Source organism: Sorex araneus, chromosome 4 (assembly GCF_027595985.1).
Source record: "Sorex araneus isolate mSorAra2 chromosome 4, mSorAra2.pri, whole genome shotgun sequence".
Taxonomy (NCBI): Eukaryota; Metazoa; Chordata; class Mammalia; order Eulipotyphla; family Soricidae; genus Sorex; species Sorex araneus.
Window position 1 is genome coordinate 12454932 of NC_073305.1, and position 12607 is coordinate 12467538.

The following is a 12607-nucleotide window of genomic DNA, read 5'->3' on the forward strand; positions in this document are numbered from 1 at the left end:
GCTACACAGAGAACTTCTCCTAAATCCACATGCAAACACCCTTCCTTTCCTCTCAGGCTGTGGGATCTGCGCGCCTTGGGCTCCCAAAGGCCCCAGTGTGAAGCTGTCAAACAGATGTGGGGGGAGATGAAGTCAAGCAGCTACAACTCACCAACACACACTGGACTCCCCGTGGAAAACTCAGGGCCCTCTCAGAAGTGGGGGGGGGCAAGTCCCTGCCTGCTGAAAGCCTGGAGCCGCGCCCACATCCCCCTGCTGCCAGCCCAGCTCCATTGCTGCACTAACAATCTTTGCACAGACACCAAACTGTGAAAATTCTAGGTACTAGGTGTCCAGGCTGAGACCTCTGGGGCCTTCTTGGAGTGGGATGGGGGCTACCTCCCCTCACCCTCTTTAACCTCTGGAAGCCCCCGCAACCACACCACCTTGATGTCATGTCATCAATTCAGTTCCATAGATGCTGAAGTTTCTGATGCCATATACCAACTGCATGACACCCCCAAATCCCACAATACTGAAATTCCAGTAGGAACACACCAAATTAGACAGACACTAGCATAGAAGCCAACTATGCTCAATAAACAATAATGCAGAAGGCTCAGCTAGCAGCAAACAGCTAGTTAACCCTCAGACAAGGACTTAACAACTCCGTGGTGAGATAAAACAATTTTCACACATTTTATTTTACTGAAATGTTTTTGATCATTCATTAGCTCTTTAATAGTAACAAGCAATATAAAATAAGTTGTGTGCCTGCTAAGGGGGCAACTTGGGGGAGGGGATTGGAGAAATGAGGACGATGGTGGAGGAAAGGTTACTGGTGGTGGGATTGGTATTGGAACATTGAAAGTCAGTATTATGAACAAGTTTGTATGTCATGATGTTTAAATCAAGTATCTTATTTTAAAAACTAGGTGAGGGAAATTCTTCATTCTGACTTAGCTGGGGGGACGTAGGGGGCAGAATAAAAGGGGGCAGAAGACTCCCGCTTTGACCTGGCTTTGGGAAGCTCTGGTTGTCTGGTGGGCCCATGAGAGGGAGGCTGGGTTTATTACCAGTCTCTTATCACTTATCCCTTAGACTCAGAAAAGCTGGTGGTGTATCTGGGTGGCATCTGAATATCTGAGAATCTTGCAGGCCTAAGGTGTGATTCCCAGTGTGAGAGCAGGGAAGGATGATGAGTCAGCCCCACTCAATCTTCGAGACCACACAAAAAATGGAGAATTCTTCCTCCCTGGGCCCTTGGTTCTAGTTAGGCCCCCAGGAGACTTGATGAGGCCCATCCTTACGGGCAAGAGGGCCAGAGACTTGAGGGTGTCCATATGTGGAAACACATCTTTTTCATCCAGAAATAGCCTGGGACATCCTGAACAGTGTCTAGTCTGGGCCACTCAAGCTGACTTGTGAAATGCCCCATGGCAGGGATGTTGGGTAAGAGGGACCCGTCCACTCTGAGATGTGACCATTGTACAGAGATGCATTCCTGCTCTGCTGTCCAGTTCCAAAGACCACATTTTGTTTCTCGTGATCCAACAAGGTGGCTCTTTGGGGTCTTTCCCCTTTTGGAAAGGGGCAAGTGCTGAGATGAATGTTGGACCATAGTTATTCAAACCCCTCCTTTATATTCTTTGAATTTTGTGGCGGGGGGGAGGTCAAGGATTCCCAGAAGTGAACTTGCTGACCTATATAATAATGCTACTTTTTATTTTAAGGAAACATACTGTTTCCCATAATAGGGATGACACATTGAGTTATGACACTCGTGCTTTGGAAATCAAATCATGCCAAAGGGAGTGAAGTATATAGGGAAAGTCTTTCCCCACCCCTCTCCCCATCCCTCTCTCCACTTCAGATGCAGTCACAAACATCACAAAATTCTTAGGTGTTTCTAGAAACTTCCTAAGCATAGGCACATCCCTATGGAATGGTCCTTTGTGAATGGGATATTCCTAAAAAATGTTCTGCATTTACTTCCCCCCAACAAAATATTTTTTTGGGGGTGGAGACATAGACGACATCAGAGTCATTGTTTTAGAACATACACATCATGGTTTGGAATATACCCTATTGCGTGCTACTTATGACTTTCTACTTCTGGTTTCCATGGTCTTCCAAAGAAACCCATAGCGACTGTCAATCTGTTCATTCTCTCCTTACTCCTCCAGATCCTGATGGCCACCAGTCTACTTTTGGTTCCTATAGATTTCCCAGCGTTGGGAATTTTGTAGAAATGCATCCATCTGGTCTGTGGCTCTCCTATCTGGCTATTTCCTCTCAGCTTGTGTGTGAGGTCCTTCTGTGCTGTGATATGCATCAGTAGCATTTCCTTTTTGTGGCTGAATGATGTTGCATTGGACATTTTGCTTGCCCATGTGTGGGCTAAGGGATAACCTATCGACCCTATTTGTTGATGGGCACTTGATTCTTTCTTTGCCACTCTGAATGCTCACATACAAGTTTTCATATGGATGTGTTTTTATGTCGCAAGGGTCTATTTCCAAGAGCAGAATTGCTGAGTCACGGAAACTATGTTTAACTTCTTTAGGAACTGTCAAGCTGTCTCCACAGCTGTTGCTTCATTTATATTCCTACCTAAATGTGTGAGGGATTTCAATTTTTCCACATTTTCATCAGCACTCATTCCTTTCCATTTTAAGAGATGAGAGCAAACGTAAGAGGGTACAAAGTTTGAAATTCCTTGTGATTTTGATTTGCATGTCCCCGGTGGCTAGGAATGCTGCATAACTTTCCATATGCTTCTTATATTTATGTTTCTTTGGAGAAATACCCATTCAAATCCATGCGTTTTAAAATTGGGTTGCTTTTTTTGTTGTTTTAAAAAATGATCACAGATCTCATATATATATGTATATATATATGAAATGTATAATTTGCCATTTTCCTCCCCTTTTGTCCATCGTCTTTTCATTTTCATGCTGGTGTTCTTTGGCTGAGAATCTTTAATTTTGATGAAGACCAATCTGACTCTTCCATTTCTTGTACTTTTGATTTCATGCCTGACAAACCAGTCTTTTATTCAAGGTCACACAGATATGCACTGTTTCGTCTATACTTTTAGCTCTTACACTTGTCTTTGATCCATTTTGAATTGCTTTTTGTGCCTGGTGTGCGACAGGGATTTAAAATAATTCTTTGATATGTGGAGATCCAACAGGCCTAGTACCATTTGTCAAAAAGATCATTTCCTCCATTGAATGGTCCTGGAACCATGCATTTTTGGCAAAAAATTCTTACTTATGTGTCACTGTCACTGTCATCCCGTTGCTCATCGATTTGTTTGAGCGGGCACCAGTAACGTCTCTCATTGTGAGACTTATTGTTACTGTTTTTGGCATATCCAGTACGCCACGGGTAGCTTGCCAGGCTCTGCTGTGTGGGCTCGATACTCTTGCTAGCTTCCCGGGCTCTCTGAGAGGGGCGGAGGAATAGAATATGGGTCAGCTGTGTGAAAGGCGAACTCCCTACCGCTGTTCTATCACTCCAGCCCATTTATATGTATGTATCTTTATTTTTGTTTTGATTTGGGGCCACTGCTGGGCTTACTACTACTACCTGCTGGGCTTACTACTACCTCTGCTCTCAGTAACAACCCCTGGCAGTTGTTACCATACGGGGTGTCTGGGATTGAATCCGTGTCCACAGTGCACAAGACAAGCACCCTACTCACTGTACTATAGTACAATGTACTCGGGCTTTGATACTTATTATAAAGCATTTATCTACCCAATAAGTACTGAGTCTTGGTTTTCAATTCAACCTTCAAGGAGCCTCCATACCAGAGAAAAGACAACGGATTAGCAGGGGATAAAAAGAGAAATAAAAACATTTCCGTTTGAGAGCTTAGAAAAAAAATCAACAGGAGGGTCGCTGGAGGAGGGTCTGGGTGACCAGGTCCAGGAGACTCGCATCTTCCCGGAGGCTCCGTAAGCTGTGTAAAATCTCTAAGGCTGACTAACTCGGTTTGTAGGAGGTACTAGGGGCCGCAGATTGAAGAGGAAGGTGGAATGAAGGCGAAGGATCGCGGCGGCAGCTGAAGGAGACACCACGCCCAGAGAGCACGGGGCGCGCACGGCAAGGGTGGGCACGATCCCACGAGTCATTAGGGACGCTCACACACGTCGGGTCCATCGAAAGTGGAGGGTGGTGCTGGAGAGATTGGAGCTGAGAGCTGGGTCGCCGCGTCAGGAGACGTGGAGGGGACTCGGGTCTGAGGGGGAAGCACGAGGGCGCCCTGGGGGAGGTTGAGGAGAAATTAAAAAAAAAACAAACACCAACAACCCACTCAGTTCGCACCACAGTGGAGCCACACGACGCCACGTGAGGTTCTGCAGGAAAAACCCACTGAAGGTGAGGGCAGCGGGTCAGGCCGGCACCCCGCGGGGGCCAGCGGGCCGTTCGGGGACACCCCGGGAGGGTCCAGCTAAGTGGACAGGAACGAAAAAGGGTTCCTTATTATTATTATTATATCCTTTCAGCTGTGGGGCCTCTTCCTGCAATGTTCAGGTGTCCCTCCAGGCGGTGCTCCGGGGACCCCAGGGGACGCCGGCGATCGAACCCGGGCAGCCGCGTGCCGAGCCAAGGCGCTCCCCGCTGCGCGACCAGTTCGGGTCCCGGAACTCAAGGGCTCGGCTCCGATCCCGACTTGGCCGCCGTCTGCCGGGAAAGCGGGACGCCCGGCGCGCGCAGCCCGGCCGGCGACGAGCCCCAGCGCGCAACCCCGAGGGAGAGCGACGCCGGTCCCGTGGCCGCCCGCAAGCCTCGCGAGGCTCCGCCCAGGCGGGCGCCGACGGAAGCTCGCGAGAGGGGGCGGGGCCGGGCGCGTGACGCCCCCGCTCCCAGCAGGCCCCGCGCGGCCCTCCCCGGCCCCGCCCCCTCCTCCCCCGCGGCTCCGGCGCACGCGCAGCTCCGGGCCGGGCTCCGGGCCGCTGGTCCCCGCCGGGCTTTGGCGCCGACCCGCCGCGGTGGGCGGGGCGGGCGGGCGAGTCGGGGGGGCGGGGCGGCGGCCTCCGGGCGTCACGCACGCCGGGCCGGGCCGGGCCGGGGCGGGCCGGACGGGGCTTCCTCCGAGGCGGCCGCGCCGACGCGGCGGCTGCTGCTCCTGCTGCTGGGCCCTTAAGATGGAGCCGCCGGCGCTGCTGGTGGCGCCCGGCCCGCGCGGGGCCCCTCAGGGCGGCGGCGGCGGCGGCGGGCCCGGCCGGCTCCGTCGCGGCGCGGCCGCCCCGGGCAGCCCGAGCCCCGCGCGCCGCCGCCTGCTGCTGCTGCGGGGCCGGGAAGATGGCGCGGAGGCCGGGGCGGCGGGTGCGGGCCCGAGCGCCGCGCCGAGCTCGCCGGGCCCCGACGACGGCGACGCCTTCGTGGTGCTGCTGGAGGTGGCGCGCGGCGGCGCGGCCGACGGGCCCGAGCGGCGGGGGGAGGCCGAGGCCGAGGCCGAGGCGGGCGCCGGCCGCCCCCCGCCGCCGGGCCCCGCCGCCGCCGCCGCCGCCGCCGCCCCCGGGCTGGGCGCGGGCCTGGCGGGCACCGTCACCCTCAACAGCCACGACCTGCTGGTGCGCTTCGACCACGGCGTGTTGACGCTGGCGGCCGCCGCGCCGCCCCCGCCGCCGCCGCCGCAGCCCCCCGGCTCGCAGCCCGCGGGGCCCCCCGCGCCGCCGCCGCCGCCCGCCGAGGAGGCCGCGAGCCCGGCCGAGGGCCGCCGCGCCGCGCCCGCCTACCGCTGCCCCGAGCCGCAGTGCGCGCTCGCCTTCGCCAAGAAGCACCAGCTGAAGGTGCACCAGCTGACGCACGGCGCCAGCCAGGGCCGCCGGCCCTTCAAGTGCCCGCTGGACGGCTGCGGCTGGGCCTTCACCACCTCCTACAAGCTCAAGCGGCACCTGCAGTCGCACGACAAGCTGCGGCCCTTCGGCTGCCCGGTGGCCGGCTGCGGCAAGAAGTTCACCACCGTGTACAACCTCAAGGCGCACATGAAGGGCCACGAGCAGGAGAGCCTGTTCAAGTGCGAGGTGTGCGCCGAGCGCTTCCCCACGCACGCCAAGCTCAGCTCGCACCAGCGCAGCCACTTCGAGCCCGAGCGGCCCTACAAGTGCGACTTCCCCGGTAGGCGCGCGCTCGCGCGGTGTGTGTGTGTGTGTGCGCGCGCGCGTGTTGCTGCTTTGCGCGGTGTGTGTATGTATGTGCTTTGCTGCTTTGCGGGGTGTGTGTGTCTGTGTGTGTGTTTTGCTCTTTGCAGGGTGTGTGTATGTGTGTGCTTTGCTGCTTTGGGAGGTGTGTGTGTGTGTGCGCGTGTGTGTGCGCGCGCTTGCGCTTTGCTGTGCTGCCCGAGACTGGGCTTGACACCGCAGAGGTGTCAGCAGCGGGAGTCTCTCTCCCCACCCCCCACCCCCACCAGCCCCAGCCCTGCCTCCCCGCCCTGGAGGCCCCGATCTGCCGTATGTAGGTCCTTCCGAGGGGGCCCCCCGGAGACCCTCCGTGGTCGTGTCTTCCTGGGCCATTCGGGTAGAGCTTCGGACGGGGGGACTGGGAGGGGGGAGGGTTGTTCCACTCTGATTCCCTTTGGGCTCCCAGGTGCCTTTCTGGAGGCTTCTTCATCCGTGTTCCCTGCCCTGCTGCTGCTTAGGTGTTAAAGTTCTGAGAGTGAGCCAGGCCCTGCCTGCGAAGGAAGGCTGCGAAGTGTGTGTAGGAGCCGGTGGGGGTCTTTGTCCCTGGCCCAGTTGTGTGCTTGAGCGCCCTCGGGTCGGGCAGCCCCGTGGTGGAGGAGGAGGAGCAGGAGCAGCGCAGGCTGCTGGACCCCGCGGCGCTGGGGACTCCGGCACCTGAAAGAGGGCTTGTGTCTCCTCCCATGACTGTGGACAGTTTGGAGTGTCGGTCTTTTAGGGGCGCGGATGTGGACAGTGTGGAGTGTCCTCTTTGGGGGGTTGTGGCTCTAGGCTCCTGGGGGGAACCTTTCTCAGTGCTAGATCCCGGGAGCCTTGCCAGATGGTCCTTGCAAGGGGTGAGGTGCTCTGAAGGGTTTTGAGTCAGATGGTCAGCGAGGGGCTGGGCAGAAACTGATGAGAGCCCAGGGCCAGGGTCCGTGTCCTGCCGGTGGGCTTGTCCAGGTCGGAAAGGTGGTTGGGAGAATCCAGGACTGGTCAGGACTGGTTTGCCAGAGGGGCAGCGTGCTGGGCTGGTGGGGAAGGAGGTGCCTTTCGGGGCGCATCTTCATCCGGTTCCCTGCCCTGCCGCTGCTCAGGTGGCAGCTCTGAGCAGTGTCCGGGGAGAGAAACAGTTTGCCCAGATACTTTCCAAGCAGTTTGACTGTTTCTTGTGGACAAGAGCTCTCAGAGCTGTGGGCCAGGGGCTCAGCGATGGCTCAGATAGGCTTGACTGGTGGGGCTGAAGACCCTAGGTGACCCAGAAGGCCACGCAACCTGGTCATCTCCTTGGACAGAGCAGGGAGCCCTGCCCAGGATGGGCACAGGAGAGAAGGACGCTGAGAGAGGCGGTTAGGGGTTTATCCTAGTGTGCGGGTGCGAAGGTCTCAGCTATGGCGTTGTTCCCTGGCCTCTGAAACCCGGTCGCCCATGCAGAAGCTGCTTTAGCGCAGGAGGCCTTGGGCGCTCTGCACCGGCGTCCTCTGTCCTCTACTTGTGTCTGTGGGTTCCTTCCAGCTCCTCAGTTTTCTCCCTCATCCCCCAGAGGCTCTGGCGGGCTCGTTGGCCTGCCTCAGTTGCCCGGGACGGAGTGCCTGTGTGATACGCGCGGTGTTGGAAGGGGCCCGGCCAGCGTTGCTCTGGGCAGCCGCGGGCCACTCGCGCCCTCGGAGACTGACGGGAATAAGCAGGTCGGAAAATAAATGGTAGTTTCTTCCCAAAATGTTTGGGTTCTTTTCAGAGGTTTGGTGATGTGTGTGAGAGAGACCGGCACTGTGTGTTAGGAGCATCCCTCTCCCTTATGTCCATGCCGAGGGCAGAGCATTGATGAGGTGGCGTGTTAAGTCTCTTTCCGAGGACCTGCCCTGCTGGGAAGTAGCGCCTTCAGCTGGGTGTAATTTCTGCCCCCGGCCCGCTCGGGCGAGACGGGCAGCACTGATGTTTGATTTCCTGAAAGACACACCCAGAGCTGCAGGATCCGACCAGGCTGCAGACGTGGCAGGTCTGCACCTGGGCTCATCGTCACATGACTCCAGGTGGCTCCTGTGTGCCCACTGTCTGCAGCCTCCCCTCCTGCCTTGCCACGCCACCTCCGGCAGGTCCTTGCGCAGTTGTGCTCCCCTTGTGGGCGTTGGAGCTCACCGTGTCCTGGGGTGGGGACGAGGTGGGTCTGTTCCACCCACGAGCAAGATGTGCGTTTTCTCTGTCAGGCTGCGAGAAGACCTTCATCACCGTGAGTGCGCTGTTCTCCCACAACCGCGCCCACTTCAGGGAACAAGAACTCTTCTCGTGCTCCTTCCCTGGCTGCAGCAAACAGTATGACAAAGCCTGTCGCCTGAAAATCCACCTGCGGAGCCACACAGGTAATACCTCCGGAACTGGGGTCGAGTGGGGCTTCGGGGGTGCGAGTGGTTTGTCTTACGGTCAGTTTATGATTTGCTGTCCATAAACCTATCTGATGGGACCACGGTCCTGAGGGGGACAGCCAAGCCCTGAGCTTGAGTAGCTGTCAGGTTTCTAACTGTGGTGTCACTGTCTTCTTTTCTAAGGTGAAAGACCTTTCATCTGTGACTCTGACAGCTGTGGCTGGACCTTCACTAGCATGTCCAAACTCCTGCGGCACAAAAGGTAAATCTTTACGTTGGGTGTGAATTCTCAAGTTTGTCAGCAGACACTGAAGGATGAAATATATTTTAGAATTTTTGAAGTGATCAAAGGAGCTTAATGTAAACAATCTGGCAAATTTTGGGAGCTGTGAGCAGAATGGTTCAGTGCTGTCACCTGTTGACTCTGTGGTATGCACACAACTTTCACGGGTGTCATCTCTGTGCTTGTGCACGTGATCCTGAAAAGCGCTTACTGCTGAAGAACATGCCTTCAGTTAAGAGGATTTCTTCCTTAAGCTTTGCGTGGACAGCCATGGGCGGAGCCCATGTGCGCTTGTCTCTGCGACCCTCTTCTGACTAAGGGTCCTTATGATTCTGGTGTCCTCACTCTCCCTCGTTGCACTGGGAGATCCTGGGCAAATGCTTCTTACTGCCCTCTGTGGAGTGCAAAGTTAACTTCTTGTCAGAATTTCTAAGTTGTGGGAGCAGCCGCACCAATACATTTGGGCTTTGACTGTTCTGGGCGGACATCACTAATGTCGGTGACTCCGTGGACGTCCTAATTTAGGGTCCCTGCAGGCCTGCCAACGTAGACTAGTGACAGAGTCCAGGTGTTTGAGGAGTGCCAATTATTTCTTAAATGCAAAGAGTTTGTCTGATGTACATGAGATTTGGTGCCTCTGGGCTGTCGGAGTAACCCCTGTGTTTCCGTTCTGGCAGGAAACACGATGACGACCGGAGGTTCACCTGCCCCGTGGAAGGCTGTGGGAAGTCATTCACCAGGGCAGAGCACCTGAAGGGCCACAGCATAACCCACCTGGGCACGAAGCCGTTTGAGTGTCCTGTGGAAGGTAGATTTGAACCCAGTGCTTTGAGCTGTGAACTAGAACCTGTCCATACCGATGCTGTCAGTTTCAGGTTGTCTAAAGACGAGTGTGGCTCAGAGTTGCAGTGTTAGACTGATTCGGCCTGTTTTCCATGTGTTGGAAAGAGGAGACTCAGAATCAGACCCACGTCACTGCCTGGCCCCACGGTGCACCTGCAGGTGTGGCCACTGTCAGTGACCTGCCTGGCTTACTTGGGAACAGACATGTAGACAGCTCTGTTGACAGCCTGCGTGTCAGAACTCGGCTGTGAGGCACCTGCCTGGGGCCCTAGGAGAGCAGGAAGGTTGGGCTGCTTTTCAGAAAGGATGCTTCCTCCCAGACACTCACCAAAGTCCGCTATGCCGCTGGTCTCTGCTGGGCCCACCCAGTGCTTCGGCTGCTCTGGGTGAGGAGGCCAGGAGACCTGTTGATGGCCTCTGGTGAGCTTGTCGGGGCCTCAGTCTTTTACCCAGAAAAGGGGTCCATCAACATCCATTGGAGGGGCAGGGCTGGGGCACAGTGGTAGAGCCCCTGCTTTGCATGCGTGAGGCCCTGGGTTCAATCCTTTGCCCCGCAAATGTAATAAACACTCGTTGAAGCTGGGGCCAGTCCTAGAACAGGACGACCGTAGGACAGGTGCTGGATGAAGGCACGGCCCTGTCGAGCGCAGGCAGGGAACACACACAAGTGACCTGCAGGTGCTGGGAAACGATAACCAACCAGGAAAAGGGGGTCTTGGCTGGTGGAGTAGAAAGGCCAGTGTGGGGGCAGCCTCCCTCTCCCCCCACCCCGGGTGCCTGCATCAGGATGCATGCCGGGAGCAAGGGGGTCTGAGGACCTGTTTGAGTCTCAGCCCAGTTTGGTCTCCTGGGGAGAGGGGAAGGGCCAGGGCTGGGGTTTGACAGATGACACAGGAGTTAGCATCTCTTGGGGGCTGGGGAGTGGCATGAGTTGGGGGACAGTGCCTCGCTTGATCTGGGGACCGTGGCGGGGTGACTGGAGGAAGGATGAGGAGTTGTTTTGGACAGGCTGCATTTTGCCCGTGGGTTTTCCAGGCTCAGGCGCTCAGGACTTCAGGCAGGGCGCGTGCTGCTGCAGCTTGGTGAGTGGAGCGGTCGTGGCTCTCGTCATTGGTGTCCCCAAACGGGCACTGACCTCCAGAAGCGGTCAAAGAGTTGGCCTTAGTGCTGGGGAGCCGGACCGCAGCACTCATCTGGAAAGTGCTCATGAGACTCCGGATTCTTAGGAGTGTGCCCGAGTTCAGGGTCACCCTCCAGTGCTGGTTGCCTCATTATCTGGCGAGAAAAGACTAGAGCAGGGGCCAGAGAGCTGGTCCAGCAGGGAGGGCACTGGCCTTGCCCAGATTGAATCCTGGGCATCCCATATGGTCCCCAGAGCATCATCAGGAGTGATTCCTGAGCTCGGAGCCGGAAGTAAACCCCTGAGCATCACAGGGCATGGCCCAAAATCAAAACAAGGAAAAAAGAGAGACTCGAGCAAAATCTTGGGTGGGGACTGCCAAATTCTGTTTAAAGGGTAGAAGAGGATCCTGGGTGGGGCTGGAGGCGGAGGGGCAGGGGTGGGGGGGTTCTGGGAGGCGGACAGGCAGGGCCCTCTGAGAGCTGTGTTAGCCTGGACTGCTGGGACGCCCTACCGGGGTGCTGAGGCAAAGAGGAAGCGGCAGGGATAGCCAGATGGGAAAGGGGTGCTGGTTGTTCTTCTCTGGGAAGTGGAGGTGAAGACGGAGTCTGTGGAGGCCTTGGAGGCCCCTTTATCAGATGGGCTGAGACTTAGTCATTGGCGAGACGGACTCTGGGGTCGGTTGTATCTTTCCAGGTACGGGAGGTAATTAAAAATGTTCCATAACGCAAAGTTAAATCACCACCCTACCCCCGCCCCCTTCCTTTGCTGAAGTAACAACAGAAAGAGCATGTCGGGCCCTGGGTGGGGGCCGAGGACAGTGTGTGTGACAGGCATTTCACGCGGCTGTCCCGGGGCCGCTGTGTCAGCTCTGCAGGTGCTGCTCTGCCCCTTGGATGGGGCCCCTTGGTGCGCATGTGGGCAGTTGCTGAGTCCTACTTTATTAAAATGAAATTAATTTTGTTGCCTCTTGAGTTAGCAAGTATTTTTTGGAGAAAAGGCAACTCCCTGCTGGCGAGAGCGTGGCGGATGGCCCAGTCGTGCGGGAGCCTGGTCCGGGCAAGCTCTGGGTGGAGCCTGTGCCCAGAGCTCCTGCTCGGGCTCCATCTCCAGAAACTGCCCCGGGGACCGTGGCTGGGCCTGGGAGGGAGGGAAGTTCTTTCTTGAGCCTGGCCTGGAAATGGAGCTGAAGCTTTGTGTGTGTGAGAGGCCATCAGTGGCGTGGCCCCCTGACCCGATGGCCTCTCCTTGCCGTGGCCCCGAGGCTGTGCCCTGACCTGACGGCCTTTCGCCATGGCCTGGACTTAAGCACTTGTGATGCGCCTTCCATGTGGACATGCGCTGTGCAGAGACGCTGATGTGCTGGTTCATTGGGTCCTTGTGCCCCTGCAAGGCAGGGGTCAGTTGCGTTACAGAGAGGAGGTCAGGAGGTCTTGGAGGGCTACGCTGGAGTGGAGTCAGTCTCTCTAGCCTGAGCCCCGCTGTTCTTTGTGGCCCTCACGTCTTAGTTCCCCACCTTCCCTGGGCCTCGCTGCTGGGCTGCTGGTGGCCCCTGCCTTCTCTCAGGTTCAGATACTCCCTGCCCCCAGGCCACCTTTTTGTCTTCTCTCTCCTCTGATTTTATCTCCTACGAAGCTGCTCTTCCCCTGCCCCTCCCAGGCCACAGGCCTGTGTCCTTACGGAAAGCAGCCCCAGCAGTAGTAGCCGCCGGGGTAGGTGGCTTCAGAGGCGCACTGGGGGCCTCTTCCTGACTGCTCTGCGGGCCAGTGGGCAGGGCCAGGCCATCTCCAGGCCCCTCTCAGCCCTGTGCCGTTTGAGCCTTTTGCTTTGCTCCGTGGCATCTTGC

General features: G+C 56.8%; 1 protein-coding gene across 1 annotated transcript in view; it reads left to right on the forward strand.

The window, feature by feature from the left end:
* The first annotated feature begins 5012 nt into the window (after positions 1-5012).
* Positions 5013-12607, forward strand: part of ZXDC (ZXD family zinc finger C) — a 30047-nt gene continuing 22452 nt past the window's right edge. Inside the window, exons 1-4 of the mRNA XM_012931665.2 lie at positions 5013-6114; positions 8360-8512; positions 8699-8777; positions 9476-9606. Of these exons, the coding sequence (XP_012787119.2) occupies positions 5139-6114; positions 8360-8512; positions 8699-8777; positions 9476-9606 (1339 nt within the window). The 5' untranslated portion in view covers positions 5013-5138. The remainder of the gene's footprint in view (positions 6115-8359; positions 8513-8698; positions 8778-9475; positions 9607-12607) is intronic.